General features: G+C 35.2%; 1 protein-coding gene across 1 annotated transcript in view; it reads left to right on the top strand.

Annotated features, from left to right (window-relative positions):
- Window positions 1-21,717, top strand: part of FBXO11 (F-box protein 11) — a 112,779-nt gene that overhangs the window by 89,649 nt on the left and 1,413 nt on the right. The window contains exons 6-22 of the mRNA XM_070798612.1: window positions 719-802; window positions 897-1,029; window positions 2,119-2,225; window positions 2,311-2,422; window positions 2,504-2,610; window positions 2,695-2,832; window positions 11,471-11,688; window positions 13,288-13,373; window positions 14,257-14,351; window positions 15,321-15,443; window positions 15,528-15,613; window positions 16,324-16,400; window positions 16,497-16,640; window positions 19,633-19,743; window positions 20,503-20,610; window positions 20,925-21,033; window positions 21,602-21,700. Coding sequence (XP_070654713.1) covers window positions 719-802; window positions 897-1,029; window positions 2,119-2,225; window positions 2,311-2,422; window positions 2,504-2,610; window positions 2,695-2,832; window positions 11,471-11,688; window positions 13,288-13,373; window positions 14,257-14,351; window positions 15,321-15,443; window positions 15,528-15,613; window positions 16,324-16,400; window positions 16,497-16,640; window positions 19,633-19,743; window positions 20,503-20,610; window positions 20,925-21,033; window positions 21,602-21,700 — 1,937 coding nt within the window. The remainder of the gene's footprint in view (window positions 1-718; window positions 803-896; window positions 1,030-2,118; window positions 2,226-2,310; window positions 2,423-2,503; window positions 2,611-2,694; window positions 2,833-11,470; window positions 11,689-13,287; window positions 13,374-14,256; window positions 14,352-15,320; window positions 15,444-15,527; window positions 15,614-16,323; window positions 16,401-16,496; window positions 16,641-19,632; window positions 19,744-20,502; window positions 20,611-20,924; window positions 21,034-21,601; window positions 21,701-21,717) is intronic.

Below are 21,717 nucleotides of genomic sequence, written 5' to 3'. Positions count from 1 at the left end.
ATGAATAGTGAACTACTCAACTAGGGGTGATTTTACTCCACAGGGGATATTTGGCAGTGTCTGGAGACATTTTTGGTTTTCACAACTGGAGAAGAGACTGCTTCTGATACCTGGTGGTCAGAGTCCAGTGAAAAGTGAAAGTCACTCAATCGTGTCTGGCTCTTTGCAACTCCATGGACTATGTAGCCCATGGAATTCTCCAGGCCAGAATACTGGAGTGGGTAGCCTTTCCCTTCTCCAGGGGATCTTCCCAACCTAGGGATCAAACCCAGGTCTCCTGCATTGCAGGCAGATTCTTTACCAGTTGAGCCACAACGGAAGCCCAAGAATACTGGAGTCGGTAGCCTATCCCTTCTCCAGCAGATCTCCCCGACCTAGGAATCGAACCCGGGTCTCCTGCATTGCAGGCAGATTCTTTACCAGCTGAGCCACAAGGGAAGCAGATGCTACTAAACATCCTACAATGCACAGAATAAGCCCCTACAAGAAAGAATCTGTTACAAACTATGAGTAGTGCTGAGGTTGAAAAACCATGTCCTTACTTGATATTACTGAGTCATAAACTGTTCCAGATTTTACATTGCAATATGCATCAGAAAATTAATTGGACTAATAATTATTTTTAAAAATTAAATTTAAAAATTCATGTAGTACTAAACTAAACTATAGTGTTTATACTAGTAGTCAGTTTTTTGTTTTTGTGTTTTTGATGTTTTAGTATAAAGGCGCACATGTAAAGCCAGGATTTGCTGAACATTTCTATAGTAACCCTGCAAGATACAAAGGAAGAGAAAACATGTTGGTATGTTTGATTTGTCTTTTTCTAAGATTTAAAATGATGATCTTACAGTTCTTTACTGACATGTTTTTGCGGGGGGGTTGTTTGTTTGTTTTAGTACTACGATACAATTGAAGATGCCCTTGGTGGGGTACAAGAAGCTCATTTTGATGGACTTATCTTTGTTCATTCTGGAATATATACTGATGAATGGATATATATTGAATCTCCAATCACCATGATTGGTGCAGGTATTTTGAAATGTGTTGTCATTAGAATTTTAATACTTTATTTATGTGGTGGATTTTTTAAAAATGCTGGTTACTTAAAATCCAGATGAACCTTGATAATATCTTAATTGTAGGAAAAAATTAGAAATGTCATGTATATTTTATATGATGGAAATGAAAACTTTAGAGTTCAGAAATTATAAATGTTTCCCTTGGGGGAATGTGTATAATTCTTGATGCCAATAGTTTGTCCAACTGCTTTAATTAATAAGGAGAAAAAAATATCTGTTTTATCTTGTATTTGAAAATACAGAGGCTAATGTTTTTATTGCTGTGTTTTTAATGAAACGAAATGTGCTTTTAAAATACTTTCCATGCTGTTTCAAAGTTGTTTTTATGGTCACAGTTCTAAAAATAAATGGAATGTTTGTTGAGCACTGATCAGTTATTTGAAAATTTATGGGCTGTTTGATTTTTTTAAGGATACAGTAGTATAAGACCATTTTAAAATAGCGAGTAGTTGTTAACTAGTTAGTGAGATTTGCGTTTACTGCCCTTTGTTCTTCCCTCCCCTATTTCCACGTCAAAGAAGAGTGAGAGAGAGTATAGAAAAATTTTGCCTACTGATTTTCATTATTTTCCAAATCAAGACCAGTACTGAAAATAAGTTTAAATAAAGATTCTTTCTTTCTCTCCTTGCTCACCATCCCCTTCTTTCTTCTCTCTGAACGTTGTTTTCTGGTGCTACTGGTAGTGATTTGGTTTCCACAAGAAACCCACATTTTAATGCCATTGCATTTGGTATTGAATACTATTTGTAGCTGAGTCTATTAAAAGTATTATTATACATGAATTTGAGTTACAGTGATGCTCAAATAATGTCCGTGTTAAGTATGACAAGTTATCTGTTTGATAAAATGAGTATTAGTCCTGTCTACCCAATTCTAATGTTCCTTTAAAGTTCCCTCTCCAAAAGAACTACCCAATTTAAAACTGTGAAAGGGTTCTATTGAATTATTAGTTTTATGGCAGAGTATTTTTACTGACTAAGAAAGTAATTTTTTGATCTGTCTCATGAAAGTAATATGCTTTAAAATATTTTCTTCATAGCACCTGGAAAAGTAGCAGACAAAGTTATAATTGAAAACACTAGAGATTCAACCTTTGTTTTTATGGAAGGTTCTGAAGATGCTTATGTTGGATACATGACAATAAGGGTAAGAAATTATAAATTTTTAAGTACCTATATGGAAATATTTAACGCTGTGGCTATTTATTTCAAACAAAATTTCTACTTTTCAGTTTAACCCTGATGACAAATCTGCTCAACACCACAATGCACATCACTGCTTAGAGATTACAGTAAATTGTAGCCCTATTATTGATCACTGTATTATCCGAAGTACATGCACAGGTTAGTGTTCCCATTATGTTTTATTATAAGCTAGTCATTGTGTTGCCCAATAGAATTTTAAATAAATTGTTTTTCTTACAGTTGGCTCTGCAGTATGTGTTAGTGGTCAAGGAGCATGTCCCACTATCAAGCACTGTAACATCAGTGACTGTGAAAATGTTGGACTTTATATAACAGATCATGCACAGGTATTTTTTAATTTTGTGGGGTTTTTCTTTTTCTGTTTTTTTTTTTAAACTGTACTAATGTTTATTTCTGGTTAATTGTTGTAGGGAATATATGAGGATAATGAAATTTCCAATAATGCTTTAGCTGGGATTTGGGTTAAAAATCATGGAAACCCAATTATTAGACGGAATCATATTCATCATGGACGTGACGTTGGTGTGTTCACATTTGATCATGGCATGGTAAGAACACTTATTCTTAATTAAAAAAAAAATCCTAATTTATCAGTTAAATTCCAAATTGCTGAATTGAAGAGTATAAGTCTAAAAGAAGATTAAAAATTGAAATGAGTATGCAATATCAATTCTGTAAATTCTTGAATCTAACATTACATACATGTAGAGAAGATGGAGTCCTTAGAGAATTGATACGATCTTTGGGGAGAGTAAGGTCTAATCCAGTAGTTCTCAAATGTAAGTATGAATAAAAATCACCCAGATACAATAAATCAGAATTTTTCAGGATGGCACCCAGTATATGCATTTTTAGTAAGCACCATAAGTTAGTTTAATGCAGGTTGCTTTTTGTTTGTTTTGTGCCATGCTGCACAGCTTATAGAATCTTAGTTCTCCAACAGGGACTGAACCTGGGCCCTCAGCAGTGAGAGCATGGTGTCCTAACGTAACCACTGGACTGCTAGGGGATTCCTAACACCTAGTTTTTGTTGAAGTAATTTTTTAAAATCCTAGGACAGCATTGGCAACATTTTTTGTTGTTGGATGTCCAGGATGGGAGTCCAGGATGGGAGAGGAGGTTGTAATGTGGTAACAAGGGCATGATGAAGTTTTATTGCAATTATGTGGTAATAATCAAACAATTTTGGAACATTGAACTGGGACGTAGAAAAATTGTCTATTAACAAAGGAAGTTTATTTTCAACTGTTTGTGCCTAAAACCCTAACACAGAACCCTTTTTTTGCCCACCACTTGTGGCATGTAACATCTTAATTCCCCTACCAGGTATCAAACCCATACTCCCTCAGTGGAAGTACGGAGTCTTAACCACTGGACCTCAAAGAAGTCTGCTAAACTCTGTTAAAACTGAAGTAGACCAGGAAGGAGTACCCTTTTGTTACATTCTGGTTAGATGTAAATAGTTTTATTAATAGACCCCCCCAGTTCATTGTATTCCTGGGATAACTATAACCTGAGAAAAACAGTTCACTTAAAACTCATGCTGTATAGTTTGGGCCTGTAAATAAGAAAGCACAGTGGAGATGACCACTTGTCCTTCTCCAGCTAGAATTTAAAAGTTGACTTTTTTTTTTTTTTGCAAATTGTAGTTCTTTTTTCCCAAGGAGTAGGAAAGAGGGGAGTTTGGAAATTGGAGGCTCTCAGCCGCAGTCCATGGGGTCGCTAAGAGTCGGATACGACTGAGTGACTTCACTTTCACTTTTCACTTTCATGCATTGGAGAAGGAAATGCACCCCACTCCAGTGTTCTTGCCTGGAGAATCCCAGGGACGGGGGAGCCTGGTGGGCTGCCGTCTATGGGGTCGCACAGAGTCGGACACGACTGAAGCGACTTAGCAGCAGCAGCAGGAGTATGGAGGCTATCAAAACATAAGGCTCTTCAGAGAATTCATCCTGCCTGGGTTCAAAGCATAGCTTTGTGTAACCTTCAGCTCTTAACTTCTCGGAGCCTTGGACATGCACTAGCTCATTTATACAACACACATGGATTGGGTTCTGTGGTTGATGGCAATGATGGTCCTAATTTTTCACTCCTTCCTGTGGGCACACTCTTTGCTACATAATTTTGCAGTGTCCTCTCACTTTGCCCTTGACCCTGGGCTCAGCCATGCAACTTGCTTTGGTCAATTGGATGTTAGCAAACAAGATGCAGTCCAGAGCCTTGAATTGGGTATGTACCTCTGTCGTCACCGTGAGAACATGCCCAGGGTAGCCCGTTGGAAGATGAAAGATGTGTGAAGCAGATTCACATTACGGAAGCCAGCCTAGATCAGCCTTTGTCCGGCTGGTCCCCAGCAAAAATCAGCAGTCACTTAGCCAACTCTCTGGTCAACTAGTTTACCCCTAGATGTCTGAGAACAAAATCCTTTTTTTGGCATAAGCTGAGCTTTGGGGCTTTTGTTGTGCAGAATTATTGAGTCAGTGCAGCTACCATTACATGCTAGCCATTTCTACAAGCACTGACTACAAAGTTATGTAAGAGGATAATAGTGCCTATGTTGAAAGACCTTTGATGATTAAATAATAGAATACATAAAAAGTGCTTGTCTATTAAATGCTTTCTGCTATTTAAAAAAAAAAAAGTCTTAAGAATCTACCCCCTCTTAGAGGCCTGTGTTGGTAATATTTTTTTTCCCCCTAATTTTTTCTTTTTTTTTTTTTTAATCACACCCTACCTGCGGCCTGCAGAATCTTAGTTCCCCAACCAGAGATTAGATCCCTGCCCACTGCGTTGGGAGAGCAAAGTCTTAACCCGTGGATCATGAGGGAAGCCCTAGCAATAATTCTTAAATGGAATTCTAAATGGAACTCATATTTTTGTAATGAAACTATACTATGCTAGTATTTATTTGCCTGTATTGCCTTTAGACTTTGCCCCAGAGTTACATATACAGTTTCAAGTATCATATTTATGCATGCCTCTGGTCTCATTCATAGATGATATGAGGTACCAAAATAACTTTAACCTGAGTAAATTTCCTCATTTTTAAAAGACCTAATGTTGATGGTCACTTACTAAAATTTATCAAATAGTATACTCTTCACACAGTCCCAGTACAGTTTACATTATATAGATTCAAGTTTATAAATTTTTAAAAAACAAATCTTGGGCGATCCTACAGATATAAATCTAATCAATCCTTAATGGAAATATATAAATTATATAGACTTATAAGGAAAAGATGGGAATAAAAGCATATCTTGGGCCTCTCATCTATTTTAGTATTGTGATACAATCCTTTAAAATCCTTTGGTAGAATGTTCTTTATTATTAAGGTGTTTTTTGTGTTGGTTTCCATGATTGGTAAAGTTTGACTTTGTTTTTTAATAGAACTTCAGAGAACATCAGAGTAAATATTTAAATTAGTTTCTGTACTGTTCTCTGAAATTGTCTTTCCTCTTCCTTGTCTATGACCTGCTTAGAATTTAAACTCCTATATTGGCAAGAATGAATGGTGAAAGAATTTCTGACATTTCTTTAAATCTTAATGTTTTAAAATATTACATGCCCTGTATAAAAGACATCCCTAGAATTTCAAAGGGTATGGTTCTAGAGTTTGTCATAATTAACTGCATGTTTAAACTTTTGAAAAATTATAAAAAATACTTTATATTTCAAACCTCTGTACTCCATCATTTGTATCCTTATTTTTCTTTAGTGCTTTATAACATTTCTATTCCTACAGTTATTGGTCTGTGTTTATATTTATTAACCTTCAGTCCTTTTATCACAGTTTTTCCATTCCTGATTTTATTTTGATTCATTCTTGGTATGGCTATTCTGTCATCTAGCCATTTTGATTTTGTTTATTTTTAAAAGAAAGGCTTATGGGTATTGTAGCTTGAATTCTTCCCACTTGAAAATGTCTACCCATTAACCTTTTAACTTTGCTGAGTATATAGTTTTTTATTTTCGTTCACTCAGAATTGCGTAGTCATTTTTGTATTTCTAGAACTGAGGGTGACTGAGGAGATCATTCTGGGTTTTTGTTTTTGTTTTTTCCTTTCTGATGGAGATTTGCTTTTCTACTTAAGTTATCCATGTGATTTTTTTGTTATATGTTAATAGTTTTTTGTTTTGTTTTGTTTTGTTTTTTTACTACTTTTCTGCTTCATATGTTCCTTTCTTTAGAAACTTAGTTATCTTCTCTATTACTTATGTTGTTCTATATTATTCCGTTCTTTTCCTTTGTTCTGTGCTGTGCTAAGTTGCTTCAGTCATGTGTGACTCTTGGCAGTCCCATGGACTGTAGCCTACCAGGCTCCTCTGTCTGTGGGATTCTCCATGCAAGAATACTGGAGTGGGTTGCAGTGCCGTCCTCCAGGGGACCTTCCCGACCCAGGGATCAAACCCACGTCTCTACGTCTTCTGCTTTGGCAGGCGGGTTCTTTACCACCAGCACCACCTGCGATTCTGTGTAATTTCCTCAAATCTGTGTCTTTTACTATGTCTACATATCTTTGTCTCTTTTTCTATTTTGTTTCCAGTATGGTTTTTATATCTGATTTTTTTAATGTGTTTTTGTTTTATGGAATCCTTCTTGCATACATAAAACTGGAGACAATATTGTAATGAATTTCCCATGTATCCACCCTCCGTATTCAAACTTTCAATTCATGGTCAGTTTTATTTCATCTGTACTTCCTCATACATTGCTTATTCTCTTCTTTATTCTGAATTATTTTGAAGCAAATCTCAGATATCATCGTCTCATCTGTAAACATTTCAGCATGTATCTTTCTTTTAAAGGTAGGATTCCTTCTTTTTCTTTTACATAACCACAGTGCCATTCTCACTCCTAAAATAATTTTTCAATCAACATCTACAGTTCCCCAATTCTTTGTGGTTTTTTGTTTTAATATTCAGTCTGTTGCAGAGTGTTATTTTCATAAAGTAAAATTAAAATACAGCAGTAGCAAATTGTTATAAAAATTTCAAGATACGTATTCTAAGTTTATGAATTTAACTCATGATAGATTGACAGGAGACAAAAACTATGTTGAAGTATGGTTTTCCTCTGCTCCTTTTTACTTTGGATAATCCTCTTTAGATAAAAAATGCAAGTTTTAGATAATAGAAGTTGTACATTAGTGTGTGTCTTCAGATTTTCTTCTTGTGCCTAAATTATTTCTATGAAAATATTACTGTGGGATTATTTCCTTCCTCTCCTGTGTTCTGTTCATGACACTAGATGTCACTACTTAGTAGATCATTGGTTATGCTTGCTTATTAAAACAGTTACTTGGGGAAACATACCTTGCTAAAGGTAGCTCTCACCTTTGTCTTCCTTATCCAGATATCACAGTATTAGGGAAGTGTTTGATAGAGTATAGTTTGGGATTGTAGACATTTATTTCAATGAAGATAACATATTTTTCTTTTTATTCATTCCTTTTATCTGGAGAGTTTAAGAGGAACTCTTGAATGCCTTTCATTCTGCCATCTTTAATAAAGACTTTCAATTCAAAAAATTTTAATGAAAAAATATTTAATCTCACCTTCTATTAATCAATGTTAATTTTTTTAGCTTGGTAGAATGATCATTTTTAAGGACATATATCAAAGATTTAGAAATGCTTGTGCTGAAAAGTTAACAAGCTTTTATTTTAGAATATAGAAGAAGCTGTTAGCAATCTGGTATCTTCTGGTAGGGAAATAAATCCTTTTATAATAAGGAATAGTCTGGGAAAATGTCTGTGCCCTTGGAGTTTTGTATATATATTAGAGCTTTCATGGTTTGCGTCTTAAAAGGCAAAGTAGAATTACGTTTACTACTTAGAGTCCATTACACCATTTTGCACTAAAGGCATTTCTTAACAAAATAGATGCATTTCATTAAAATGTATTTTAAAGCAAAATTACACTAACTGAATCCTTCAATTCATAACAGTAGGTTAGTTTTCTTATGATATTATAAAACTATGTGTGTCAATCAAATGTTGCCCTGACTGTAATAAAATCACAGTTGTAGCAATGTAAAAGATTCTAAGAGCATGAAGAAGAAAAAATTTTCTTTCAAAAACTTTTTGCTACTTTCTTTTCTTGAAAGTTATCTTAAAACAAAAGATACAGATTATAACTCCCATCTTTGATAGAACTAGGAGACATTTTTAACCTTTAAATTACAGTGTGGTAAAATAAGCATGTGCCTATGATCATGGTAACCAGTTCAGATTAGAGCAGGTTCTAAAATTGCTTATATTCAGGAAGAACCTAATGTGAATACAAATATATTAAGAAGTGATTGAGGGGCCTCCCTGGTGGTCCAGTAGTTAGGAAACCACCTGCCAATGCAGGGGACACCATTTCCATCCGTAATCCAGGAAGATCCCACATGCCTTGGGGCAACGAAGCCCATGCGCCACAACTACTGAGCCCACACTCTAGAGCCTGCGAGCTGCAACTACAGAAGCCCACACACTCTAGAGCCTGTGCTCTGTAACAGGAAAAGCCACTGCAGTAAGAAAGCCCACGTGCTGCAAGTAGAGAGTAGCCCCTGCTCACCATAACTTGAGAAAGCCCACACGCAGCAACAAAGACCCAGCACAGCCAAAAATTAAAAAAAAAAAAAAAAGAAAGAAATGATTAGAAATTCCCTGGCAGTCAACTGGTTAGTACTCCAGGCTTTCACTGACAAGTGCATGGGATCTATCCCTGGTCTTCCGACAGGGAGTCCCTGCAAGCTGGGCCTCGCAGCCACCAAAAAAAAAAAAAAAGTGATTTAAACAACTAGTAGCAAGTTTAGGATAGAATTATCACTGGACGTCTAAGCAAAAGAGAACAAGATAATTGTAGAAGAGCAAAATCTCATCTTTCGTAATAGGAGATCAGCACATAATACCTAAAACTGCAAACTCAAGATAGTACGCATTTTCACTTAAAAATATGAAAGTCGGTCAAAAGAATTGAAAATAGGGACCTCTGGACAAGGGAAAATAAAGAAAGGGACTGCTGTTTGCCTTAGTAAACTTGTGGGTCCTAGTTGACTCTCCTAAGTGTGCAAAATCAAAACCTAAAGAAAACAAGTAATTCACTGGTGGTCTAGTGGATAGAATTATGCACTTTCACAGCTGAGGGCTTGGGTTCAGTCCTTGTTCAGGGAACTAAGATCCAGCAAGATGTATGTATGGTGTTGCCAAAAAAGCAACCGTGCAGTTGAAAATTTTCTAGTAGATACACTGTAGCAAAGTATACTTGCAGTACTGTATGTTGTACTAGCACAGCTGGAACATGACAGTGTCCTGTCACTGGAATCTTCATAGAAGCCCAGTAAATAGCATACCTTTTCCTGCTGGCATTGTGAGCAAATTAAGAAATCAAAGCTATGAAGTAGCATAAGGAGGTTAAAATATCAACTTCATTTCCCTTAAAGGTTAAATTGGAGGATATAACTTAGAATGAGAACTAAATGGGTCTGTTTAACTGAACCCTGGAATAAAATGCACTTAATCTACTTAGTCACAGGCAATGTTCATGGTATGGTAAAGAAGGTATATTCCCCTAAGGGCAGCTCACTTGAGGGAGAAAAAGAGTGAAGCTGAATTGAGCATACTCAGTTTATTCTTTCCCAAGTTTACCATTCAGGGTATATCATTCAACTCCTGACAGAAACAAGTTGAGCTCCCTTCTCAATGATGAAAACATCAAAATGTTGAATTGTTCCAAACTGACATTAATCTCTTTCAGTTTAATCTCTTTCACAATTGTTGTTTCTTTGATGCTCAGTTTTGCCATAATAGTCTGTATACACCTGGTGTTGATCCAATTTTTTTTTATATAAATCAAAGAAGAAAAAATTTTTTCATGTATTAAGGAACTATTTTTGATGCAATCCCCCAATTTTTTTAAAAAGAGTAAGTTTATAACCTATATGTTAACAGGTATAAGTTGTAAGTGATTTGTACTTTATTTGTGGGAAATGAAACTTGAAAACTACTTCTAAATGTTATTCTCAGACATTTTCTTAAAGAGTTAAATATGTAGTATATTAGAATACTCAGAATTACATCCTGTTTTAACCTCTACTAGATTTGGCAAAAAGTTTATCAAGTCATGTTTGAGTGCTTACCATGTGTAAAATCTTAAATAGATGCTCCAGAAGTTAGTAAAAGAGGCACCCTTTCTCTTCAGAAGCTTATAATTGGTAAAAATGGATATAACAAGTTAAGCACAAGATAGTACATGGAAGTAGCATAAGAAAATACTTAGTGTGAAAGGGAATTTAATGAGAGGGGAACACATTCAGTTTTTGAAGGGAGGTAGACAAGGAGTATGAAATGGCTTTCATACTCCTAGGAGTGCTGTCATTTAACTCTCTCATTTTTTCCTCTAACATTCAGTCTGACTGGGTCTTAGAATTTAAGATATCAGTATTACAGTAATGTTTATTATCTTTAGAAAATAAGTAACATATATCCATTGTAGAAAGTTTAAGAAATTTAGAGAAGCATAAAGGATACAATAAGCATGCATAATACCACTATTCATTTAATCACACTCTCATATTCTTGTTTTATCCTTCAGGTTTGTTTTTTGTTGTTGTTGTTGTTTTGTTTTTTCAAATAAAATTGAGTCATATTGAATGTATATTATCTTAAAGTACAGTGTATACTGTTCTTTTCACTAAACATGATAGCATGTATAACATGAGCCTAGATCTTCACAACATTTTGAGTCAGTTCTCTCTTACTGTGCTGAGATGAACATTATTATGTCTTTTACTGTAGTCTCTGATTATGTCCTTTGGTCAGCTTTTTAATAGTTGATTTTTTGGGGACATTTTTAAGGTTTTCTTTAATACTTAAACCTTTTGTTGAATATGTATTCTTACTCGGTAATGGTATTTATTTGCGTTTATTGAATAAATCTTTCCCTGTTTTTCTTTCCTGGCTTTGAATATACTCACATTAATTAGAGGATTTAATTAATTCAAATTAATTAAACTGAAATGCTTAAAACATTTAAATGTTTATAATTTTAAATTTAGTATATATCTGTCTCTGTTTCATTCTTAACTCTTGAATGTTTCTAATACTTAATTTGGAGGTATACATTTAAAAGGTTTTTTAATGTCATTTCTTTTTGGAAAGTAGCCTTACCTTCAGGCTTAATTTCTGTATTTTCCAGGGTTACTTTGAAAGCTGCAACATACACAGAAACCGGATAGCAGGCTTTGAAGTAAAGGCTTATGCTAACCCCACAGTGGTTCGATGTGAAATTCATCATGGGCAGACTGGGGGAATATATGTTCATGAAAAAGGAAGAGGACAATTCATAGAGAATAAAATCTATGCAAACAACTTTGCAGGTGTATGGATTACCTCAAATAGTGACCCAACAATAAGGTATTTCTATATAATTATGGAAGAGAATTATATTTTCACTTGATGTTTTATGTTATAAAAAGAGTTAAGATACTTAGCTTTAACTCTATTTTTCCTAGACACCTGATTACTATAAGATAGATTTACCTAATAAAAGTCTGTGCATCTGAATGAACATAGCTGTTGCATTTATTTTGCGGTGTTTTGTTTTTTATTAGTGATCTCATCCATGTAACCTCTATTTTTTATGAAAAATTGCAAATGCTGTGGTTTTCATTTTAAATTCATCAAACTTCATTATAGATGAGTAAATAGGGCTGTGATCTTCTCTTGGAATCTGAATGATCTGTCTTGTCCTTTTTCTTTCTGAGATCAGATAGTTAGGTTATTAATTATCTCTTAAGATATTTGGACAAAGAGACCAAGAATAACAAAAGAGTCAAAACTTTAAGCTGTCAGTTCCTGACACTCCCTCTGGCCACAGCAAGGAAACAAACAGATCCAGTCTTTTTTATTATTATGTATTTTATTTTTGGCTCTGCTGGGTCTTTGTTGGTGTACGTGGACTTTCTCTAGTGGCAGAGAGTGGAGTCTCCTCTCTAGTTGCAGTGTGTGGGCTTCTCGTTACAGTGGCTCCTCTTGTTTCAGAGCACAAGCTCTAGAGCGTGGGCTCAGTACTTGTGGCACATGGGCTTAGTTGCCCCACTGCTTGTGGAATCTTACAATGTCCCCTGCATTGGGAGGTGGATTTTTAACCACTGGACCACCAGGGGAATCCACAGATCCAGTCTTACAGGCATTGGCTAAGACTTGTAAAACAGAGCTATGATAATGAAATCAATGACCATGAATTATTTCTGTAAAATTGTTTTCCACTGGCTTTATGAAAGTTGATTGTGTGATTTCCATCTTAATTACTATTCAACAAATGCTTGTAGATGAGCTAAGAAAAGTTCTTTTAAATGGATTAGCTCCTCTTTTGTAAATTTTAATAAGTTGTGTTATTGTTTCCTTTGACCTCGCTTCTTGTGGGATCCTAGTTCTCTGACCAGAGATCAGACCTGGGCCCTCTGAAGTGGAAGTGTAGTGTCCTAACCACTGGACTGTCTGGGAGTTCCCTGAATTAGCACTTTTGAGGGGAATTTCTAAGAATGCTGCTACTGCTGCTGCTAAGTCACTTCAGTCGTGCCCAACTCTGTGGACCCCACAGACGGCAGCCCACCAGGCTCCCCTGTCCCTGGGATTCTCCAGGCAAGAACACTGGAGTGGGTTGCCATTTCCTTCTCCAGTGCATGAAAGTGAAGTCACTCAGTCATGTCTGACTCTGAGCGACCCCATGGACTGTAACCCACCAGGCTCCTCCGTCCATGGGATTCTCCAGACAAGAAAGCTGGAGTGGGGTGCCAGCATCTCAAATACTAGATGGCTTTTCCAAAGCTTTAAGTCTTAGAATTAAAAGGAAATCATCTAGTTTCTCATTTCATAAATTAGGAAGCTGAGGCTCGTAGAAGTTAAATAATTTTCTAAGGTCACGTGAACATGGCTGGGCTTTTAATAAAACAAGCAAGCTTTTCTGAATAGATTCTTTTGTGTGTTTTTTATTTCCCCACATGATTATAGGGGGAATTCTATATTTAATGGAAATCAAGGTGGAGTTTACATCTTCGGTGATGGACGAGGCCTTATTGAAGGAAATGACATTTATGGTAAATGTATTTTGTTCTATAAAATTTTAGAACCTGGCCTGTGTTCCTGTCATTAGTAAATGGACCATTTTGAAACCTTCTGAATAGGAGAACTGATCTAGGTTCTTTAAATTCTCAATAAAGATTATTCTGTGACATTTATTCACTTAACAAACATTTACTGAGTATCTACGATGTATTAGGCACTGTTCTACATACTAGGGATGAAAATAAAACTAAGACCCTATTCTCACAGAGTATCTGCAGTTCCCTTAATTCACTCCATTGTTTAGCAATTTCTGTGGTAGTTTAATACACTTTGGTACTAATTAGAAAGGGAAAATACTCCTCATTAAAACTTTTGAGGTATTAATTCAGCAAACAATTATTAGGTATCTGTGTGCTAGACACTGATATGTTCCTGGGTGTCCTCTTTTGCTAATACTTACTGGATAATACACATAATTTTACTGATTGCTAGGTACTTTTTTGAGTACCTTACTTGAATTAAGTCATATAATATTTACATCAACCCTGTGAAGTAGGCACTATTAAATATCCCCCACTTACTGGTCAGGAAACAAAGGTACAAAGAGGTTTAAGCAGCTTAATCAAAGTCACATAGGAAATAAGTCAAATTCCTGGGAGTCAAAACTTAACAGCCTCAAATTCCTGGGAGTCAAAACTTAACAGCCTGGCTCCAGCATCTCTGGTCGTAACCACTATTCTTAGACTGCCTGCAATCCTTCTGCATCTTCTTACACTCCTAGTTCCCTTAGTTTTGTTCTGAAATGTTCATGGATCATAAGTGTCTTTCTGAATATGACATATTTCACAGAATTGCGCTCTTACTATGTTCCATTAGGCTCCATATGTTGATATTGTAACTTTTATTTTTAAATAGGCAATGCATTAGCAGGAATTCAGATTAGGACAAACAGTTGTCCAATTGTTCGACATAACAAAATTCATGATGGCCAGCATGGTGGAATTTATGTGGTAAGTTAATAAATACAGTTCTAGAACTTCATGAATTAAAGTCGGGGTAGAAAAGAAAGAAAGTACAAAATTATGTCTACCTGTAAGTAGGCCATATTCAACTTTTTCTCTCTCCCAGTGTATGAATGATGTAATATTTTGTGTGTAGTGCTCTATAATTTTGTCAACTGACTAAATTTAAGCATAGGAGATACACCTTTTTATTGAAATATCTAATTATAATGGCAGTATGGGCTGAATGCATACAACAAATGGTTGGTAGTCTGAGTTATATTTGTTACACTAGAATTTGGCCAGTGTGATTACTGTATGAGTCTCTGAGATTTTCCAAAACTATTAATTAAAATCATAATATCACTGAGTATTAGTAATACTAGACTTGAATATTTTTATCTTCTGAAAAAGCCAGACATTTGACATGATGTTGAAACATAATTAAGCATCTTACAAAATTTAAAAACCTATGTATTAGTGTATTCGTCCTGTGTCTTCTGTCATCATAGTATCTGACACTGTTATTAGAGTAAGAAAATGTAGAGAATTTCAGAAAGGTCCTTGTGTGATGCCAGGTGTGAGTCTAATTTTTATTCCTAGTTCTAGAAATGTTCATGTCTTAAATCTTCTACTAAAAATAAAAATGTTAGTAACTTGAACCTTGTTTTGAACCAGTGATAGGTTGAAATAATTATTAACTTCCTAAGTGAGAGAACTTTGGTTTGTTTTATATCTTAGAATGAGATAAGAAAATCCAGTGCTACTATTCTTACCATAATAGATTTAAAAATACAAAAATACACAAAGGACAGTATAAAACCTTTGAGCTTAAACTCAGGTAAAGACTAGGTAAAAGAATGTTACCAGTTAGCTCTTTTTTTTTTTTTTGGTCATAATTTGTCTCAAAAGGTAGACTATACTGTAAATTACTTGGCTTATACAAGATACCTATTATAGTCAATAACTTTTATTTAGCATGAGAAAGGACAAGGCGTAATAGAAGAGAATGAAGTCTATAGTAATACTCTGGCCGGAGTCTGGGTGACAACTGGCAGCACTCCAGTACTGAGAAGAAACAGGATACATAGTGGCAAGCAGGTAAGGTTATGTTTGACTTAGTATGGGAAATTATTGTTTTATAAACACATTTTTTAATTTGAAAAAAATCTTTATTAATTTTAGGTTGGTGTTTATTTTTATGACAATGGACATGGAGTACTAGAGGACAATGATATTTATAATCATATGTATTCAGGGGTTCAGATAAGGTAAATGTTTTCACATTTGGCTTTCTTCGGGGAGGGAATTGTGAGTGCGTAGGGTAAATAGAAAAAATTACCTAGTTATTAAATGCTCAATTTTTATTTCTCCTTTTGTATGTGTGTTCATACTCTTGGCTTAAATTGTGTGTAAGTTTTGGCTGAATGGCACATATGCCGTAAGAGCTCATTTCCACTGTTGTGTCATCTGGTGTGACAGTCCTTATCAGCTATCAGTGTACTCTATCATATTGGAGAGTGGAAAGCTATGTAAAAATACTTGTAAGGTACCTACATGTCATAGGTACTTATTAAATGGGAGCTTCTGTTTTTATGCTCATTCTGCAAAATTATTAGGCTTTAAATCCTTCTTTCTTGTATTTTACCAGTTTTTGGAATTGCAGTAGTCCTGATCATATTTTATTTTACATATGAGGGGAGCATATAATAATAAATGTTACTTAATCTAACATCCTCAGTTTAGTTTACGTATTAGGAGACTCTGTAGTAATAATCTATAGCTAAGTCTGTTCTGTGGGAAGATAGAATTACGCAAAATTAAGCCCGTTTCCTCACTGACAGACTTCTCAGAGTATCTTGAAGGTGATGTTTAATTATGTTGTTAATTCTTAAAGTGATTATTGTGGGTTTTCTTACTGTTAACATGGGATGTGGGAGCAGAAGCAATGAGATGGCATTACTTTCTATTCTATCCATAGGACTGGAAGCAACCCCAAAATTAGGCGCAACAAAATCTGGGGAGGACAGAATGGTGGAATTCTAGTTTATAATTCTGGTATGTTTAATCTTTTACCTTTTTTTTTTTTTTCAGTGATATTGTCTTTAGAAATATACTTTCTAAATAACATAACCTAAAATTTTCCATTTATAGGTCTAGGCTGTATAGAAGACAATGAAATATTTGACAATGCAATGGCTGGAGTCTGGATTAAGACAGATAGTAATCCTACACTAAGAAGAAATAAAATCCATGATGGAAGAGATGGTGGCATCTGTATATTTAATGGGGGTCGAGGTATTGTTGTTAAGTTTGCATTAGTTAAAAACCCAGTTTTCCATTATTCTTCCATATCTTTAATGATCAGTGACATTGCCAGTTAATGTCATTGTGAAGGAATCACGGTCGTTCTTATTAAATCTTGAGATGGCTTAGGAGGTTAGTGCCTAGAGTTAAAGGAGACATGTTTGCAGAATTTTCCTTCTCCTGTTATAGCTACTTTGTGCCGCTTTTTTAAGGCTTTTTTTGTAAGGCTTTTTTAAGGTAGCAGAATTTGTTTACACCCCCTCTCTGGGCTTTTTATTATCCAGAATAGTGATATGATTATAATAAATTTTAAAGTCAAGTTATAGAACTAGATGTGAAAAATTAATTGATCTGTAAATATATAAAAATGTCTGTAGTCAGTAAGTATTGCTTATTTGTACCTGTTCACAACCATCTTTGTTGGAGAATTGAATTATTGAAGCCAAGATGTGCTCAGTTTGGTATCCATAAATGTCAAATCAACTTTGCATTGAGGCAAAAGCTTACAGTCCCTGCCTCTTGCCAGTTCATTTTGTTCAGAGACTATCGAATGCAGATTATCACCATTCCTGAAATATCAGTAACCCAACATCATACATACCTTGTATAGAAGATTAGCTAGTAATTACTCTAACATAACAAGACTTAATCAACAAAATTTACTGCTACCACCAAGCAGCATGATTCCATCAATGATAAAGACTCTCAAGAAGCTTATAATCTAGTAGTTCAGTAAATGATGTAATCCTCTGATAGGATTCTTTATTAGATACAATGAGGAAACACAGTACAGAATTGTTGGTTTTATTTGTAAGGTGTTGGAAAAGGTTCTGGAGTAAAAGCACTCTTGAACTGTGTCTTGAAAAAATGAGTATTTACTGGTAAGATGAGGGGTAGGGGTTTGAAGCCCATTCTGGTATAGAAAGTAATTATTTCACTCTTTCATTTGTTCTAGTATATACTTACTAATTTGGAGAGGGCAATGGCACCCCACTCAGTACTCTTGCCTGGCAAATCCCATGGACGGAGGAGCCTGGTGGGCTGCAGTCCATGGGGTCAGGAGTCGGACACGACTGAGTGACTTCACTTTTACTTTTCACTCTCATGCATTGGAGAAGGAAATGGGAACCCACTCCAGTATTCTTGCCTGGAGAATCCCAGGGACGGGGGAGCCTGATGGGCTGCCGTCTCTGGGGTCGCACAGAGTCGGACACAACTGAAGCGACTTACCAGTAGCATACTTATTAATTGAACATACCTGTGCCTAACACTGTGATACAGATACTGAAGATAAAATGGTGAATATAAAACAGTACTACATCCAGAAAGTTTATGGTCTAATGGAGTGGCACATGGTAAGCTACAGTCTAAAAGGAAACAGTGGTTTAGTAAGGCAAGAGATCTGAAAGTTGAGGCTGGAACAGGGCCAGGGCCCAAATCGTTAAAGGTTTTATTTTTATATATGCAGTATAATGAAAAGGCTTTGTATGTACGCAGTAGTTTGGACTAGACCTTAGCAATAGTACTTGAGGAGCCTATAGTGGACATCTGCAAGATTAGAGGTAGGATCTTGGAATAGTCAGGCTTCTCCTGTGGCTTAGTGGTATAAAGAATCTACCTGCAGTGCACGAGTCAAGGAGACACGTGTTTGATACATGGGTCGAGAAGATCCCCTGGAGGAGGGCATGGCAACCCACTCCAGTATTCTTGCCTGGAGAATCCCATGGACAGAGGGGCCTGGTGGGCTACAGTCCGTGGGGTCACAAAGAGTTGGACACAACTGAAGTGACTTAGCACGCATGCACTCAGGCACTTGGAGTAGTCTTTTCTAGGAGAAAAGGAATTTACAGGTTAATACTTAACAATTACAGATAGATCAGATGTGTACAGAAATAAAAGCATTTCATGTCTTCAGGGAGCAGAGAAACACTAGTACATAACTAAATATGATTCAGTGTACATAAGTAGGTTTTATAGGAGTCATGTTAATACTTATTTAGTACTGTGTACTTTTACATGTATTAACTAATCCTCGTAATAACCCTATTGTGGTAGGTACTATTATGCCTATTTTACTGATAAGGAAATTGAAATAAAGAGAAGTAATTTGCCCAGAGTTTGGAAGTGGCTAAGTCAGTATTTGAAGGCATGAAGTCTGATTCCTCAGTCTACTCTTAATCACTGTTATCATCCCAGAAGAGAGAATAATTAATTTGATAGAGGAAAACCAAAAACCTCCCAGAGGAAGTGACATTAAGAAGAAAGACTATGACACTGCAGAAAGAGGAAATAATATAAATCAAAGGCAAGAGATAAAAATGTATAGCATTTTTATTACTTTACTTTTTTACTTTTATTACTTTTACATTTTTTATTACTTACACATTACAAAGTGTAAGTAATGTAGTGAAACAAGAGGGGTAGGTTGGGGGAATATTTTGAAAGACTGTAAACAGCAAGTTAAATTTTAAACTTTATTCTGTAAGTTTTTTATATTGATAAAGGGATATGATAGAGTTGTAGGAAACTTGGGAAAACAATAGCAGAATAGAGACCAAAGTAAAGAAAACTGATCAAGGAATGCTGATAGTGGCTAGAAAGAATTGGGGCTTGAATCTAAAGCATGGAGAATGCAAAGATCCTAAAATACTTCAAAGGAATTAATTCAGCAGTGTTGAGTAAGAATCAGCTTTATGCCTTGTGCCTGGGCACTGGTGATGCAGTGGTAAGCTATACATGATCCTTGCAACCATGGGACTTCCAGTTTATTGGTTAGAATGGTTATCTGCTAATTTTAAAATTATTGTTTAAATTCTACTTTAAGTATTTGTGAATTACTAAACAAACTTTCAGTTGAAAAACTAGTCCTATGAATTTTATAGTCCAGTTAATAAGAAACTAAAAGAAAACCTAAATACCACCAAAAAGACAGTAAAATTTGCTATGTGGATTAGCCCTAACCTGGGGAAATATTTCATTATAGGTCTCCTTGAAGAAAATGATATTTTCAGGAATGCTCAAGCAGGTGTTCTAATCAGCACTAATAGTCATCCAGTCTTGAGGAAAAACAGAATATTTGATGGATTTGCTGCAGGTTTGTATTTTGTTACCTGTAGCTTGTTTGCTGTACATTAAATTGATTCTTGGTATATCATTGCTTAATAACTAAAGGTGTGCAGTGTGCTGTGGAAGTTGGCCGAATGCTTGTTTACAATTGCTTTTAAGAGCACCTAATCCAAGTTTTGGATTCAGTCCATGAGGTTGCAGAGTTGGACATGACTTAGTGACTGAGCTCACACAGTCCCAAGTTTTGGATTCTTCTACTCTAAGCCAAACTTACAATATTGTTCTTGTAGTTCAGTAGTAATTAAGAATCATTAATTGGATAGAGTAACTACTGGCTACCATTAGGAATAAAGATAAAATGCAAGCCCTCTGGCCTCACAAATAATGTTTTTTTAAAGATATTGGTAAGTAAAATTCAAGTATTATGCATATATTTCAACGTTTTGCCAGTAAAGACAATTTCTCTTTAATTCCAAATAACCATCTAGCTCCTTCCTACACATATTTCTGGGTCCTATCTTCTTAGTTGGAGAGAAATTTTAAAATAATGTCATTATCAATAAAGTAGAGTATGAACCATCTGTATTATTCCTTCCTTAGCAGGGGTAGAGAACTAAGTGATTCAAATAAGCTTCTCTTTTTTAGATGTTAGGAACTGATACACAGTTTACTACATTTAACATACTTTTTATATAAAAGAACTATTTTACTACATTTGCTATATTTCAGGTTTCTTTTAAGAAACTATATAAAGTGATGCATCTGCTGTTTGTAAATTTTGCTTCAGGTATTGAAATCACAAATCATGCAACTGCAACACTAGAAGGCAATCAAATTTTTAACAACCGATTTGGAGGCTTATTTTTAGCATCTGGTGTTAATGTGACAATGAAAGGTATGTTGGAATCTTGTGTTCTGCCTATAAGTACACTAAATATGCCATGAGAAGATAATCAGAAGTCATTGCTATCCAATAATTTAATTCCTTCTGTCACTGTACAGTAGTTAACCAGCAACTCAAGAGATGTATTCTGAAAGAGTTTTGTTTCAACTTATTCTAAATAGTTGGGAGTACCTTATACAAGGAAAACTCATTTCTATCCCTAGCCAGTTTTTTTTTTTTACTTCATTGATTAGCCTCTTTTAAAGCTCTTAAACTCTATCTTACGTCTTCATACTATACAATATTACTTTTTTCTTTCATTACAGATAACAAAATAATGAACAATCAAGACGCCATAGAAAAGGCTGTTAGTAGAGGCCAGTGTTTATATAAAATATCAAGTTATACCAGCTATCCCATGCATGATTTCTACAGGTATATTTCTCAGTTATTTGTCTTAAAAAAGGAGAGGTACCAAGGTTTTCTCTCCTTAACTGACAAGAACTCAACATTTTTAGCTTTCCCTTAAGTATATGAGCTAAAAGAAAGTAAACTGGGTATTTGCTAATAGAATGTAACTGAAAATTATTAGCTGTCCACATTAAGTTGTGATCGGTCTTCTTGGAGGATCCTGTGTTTGAGACCATAAAATGTGGGAAAATGTAGTACTGTACTAACTATAGATACCACTGAAAATGTAAAACATTTATATTGTTTTCCTAGACTGTCATTAAGTATTCCTTATATCCTAGCTAACATGAGTGGTTTTAATTCCTCTCTCCCCCATATTGATTCAATAAAGGTAGCTACTTGTTTTCCTTGGGAGACACAAAATAGGAAAATGCTATATTCCATTGAAGTCTCTTTTCAGAACTAGACTAGAACCACAAAAAAAAATTTGGTCCTCTTAAAAGCCAAAGGTCATAGGGTAATATATAACAGATTGCAGTATTCTGAATAAATAAGATGATCGAGGAAAATAATGTAAGCTTTTGTTTTGTAGATGTCACACTTGTAACACCACAGATCGAAACGCCATATGTGTGAACTGCATTAAGAAGTGCCATCAGGGACATGACGTAGAATTTATTAGACATGATAGGTATGTATGTAGCACAC

This window comes from Bos indicus, chromosome 11 (assembly GCF_029378745.1).
Source record: "Bos indicus isolate NIAB-ARS_2022 breed Sahiwal x Tharparkar chromosome 11, NIAB-ARS_B.indTharparkar_mat_pri_1.0, whole genome shotgun sequence".
NCBI lineage: Eukaryota > Metazoa > Chordata > Mammalia > Artiodactyla > Bovidae > Bos > Bos indicus.
The sequence above is the reverse complement of the archived record's forward strand: the minus strand, read 5'-3'. Positions and strand labels throughout refer to the sequence as shown.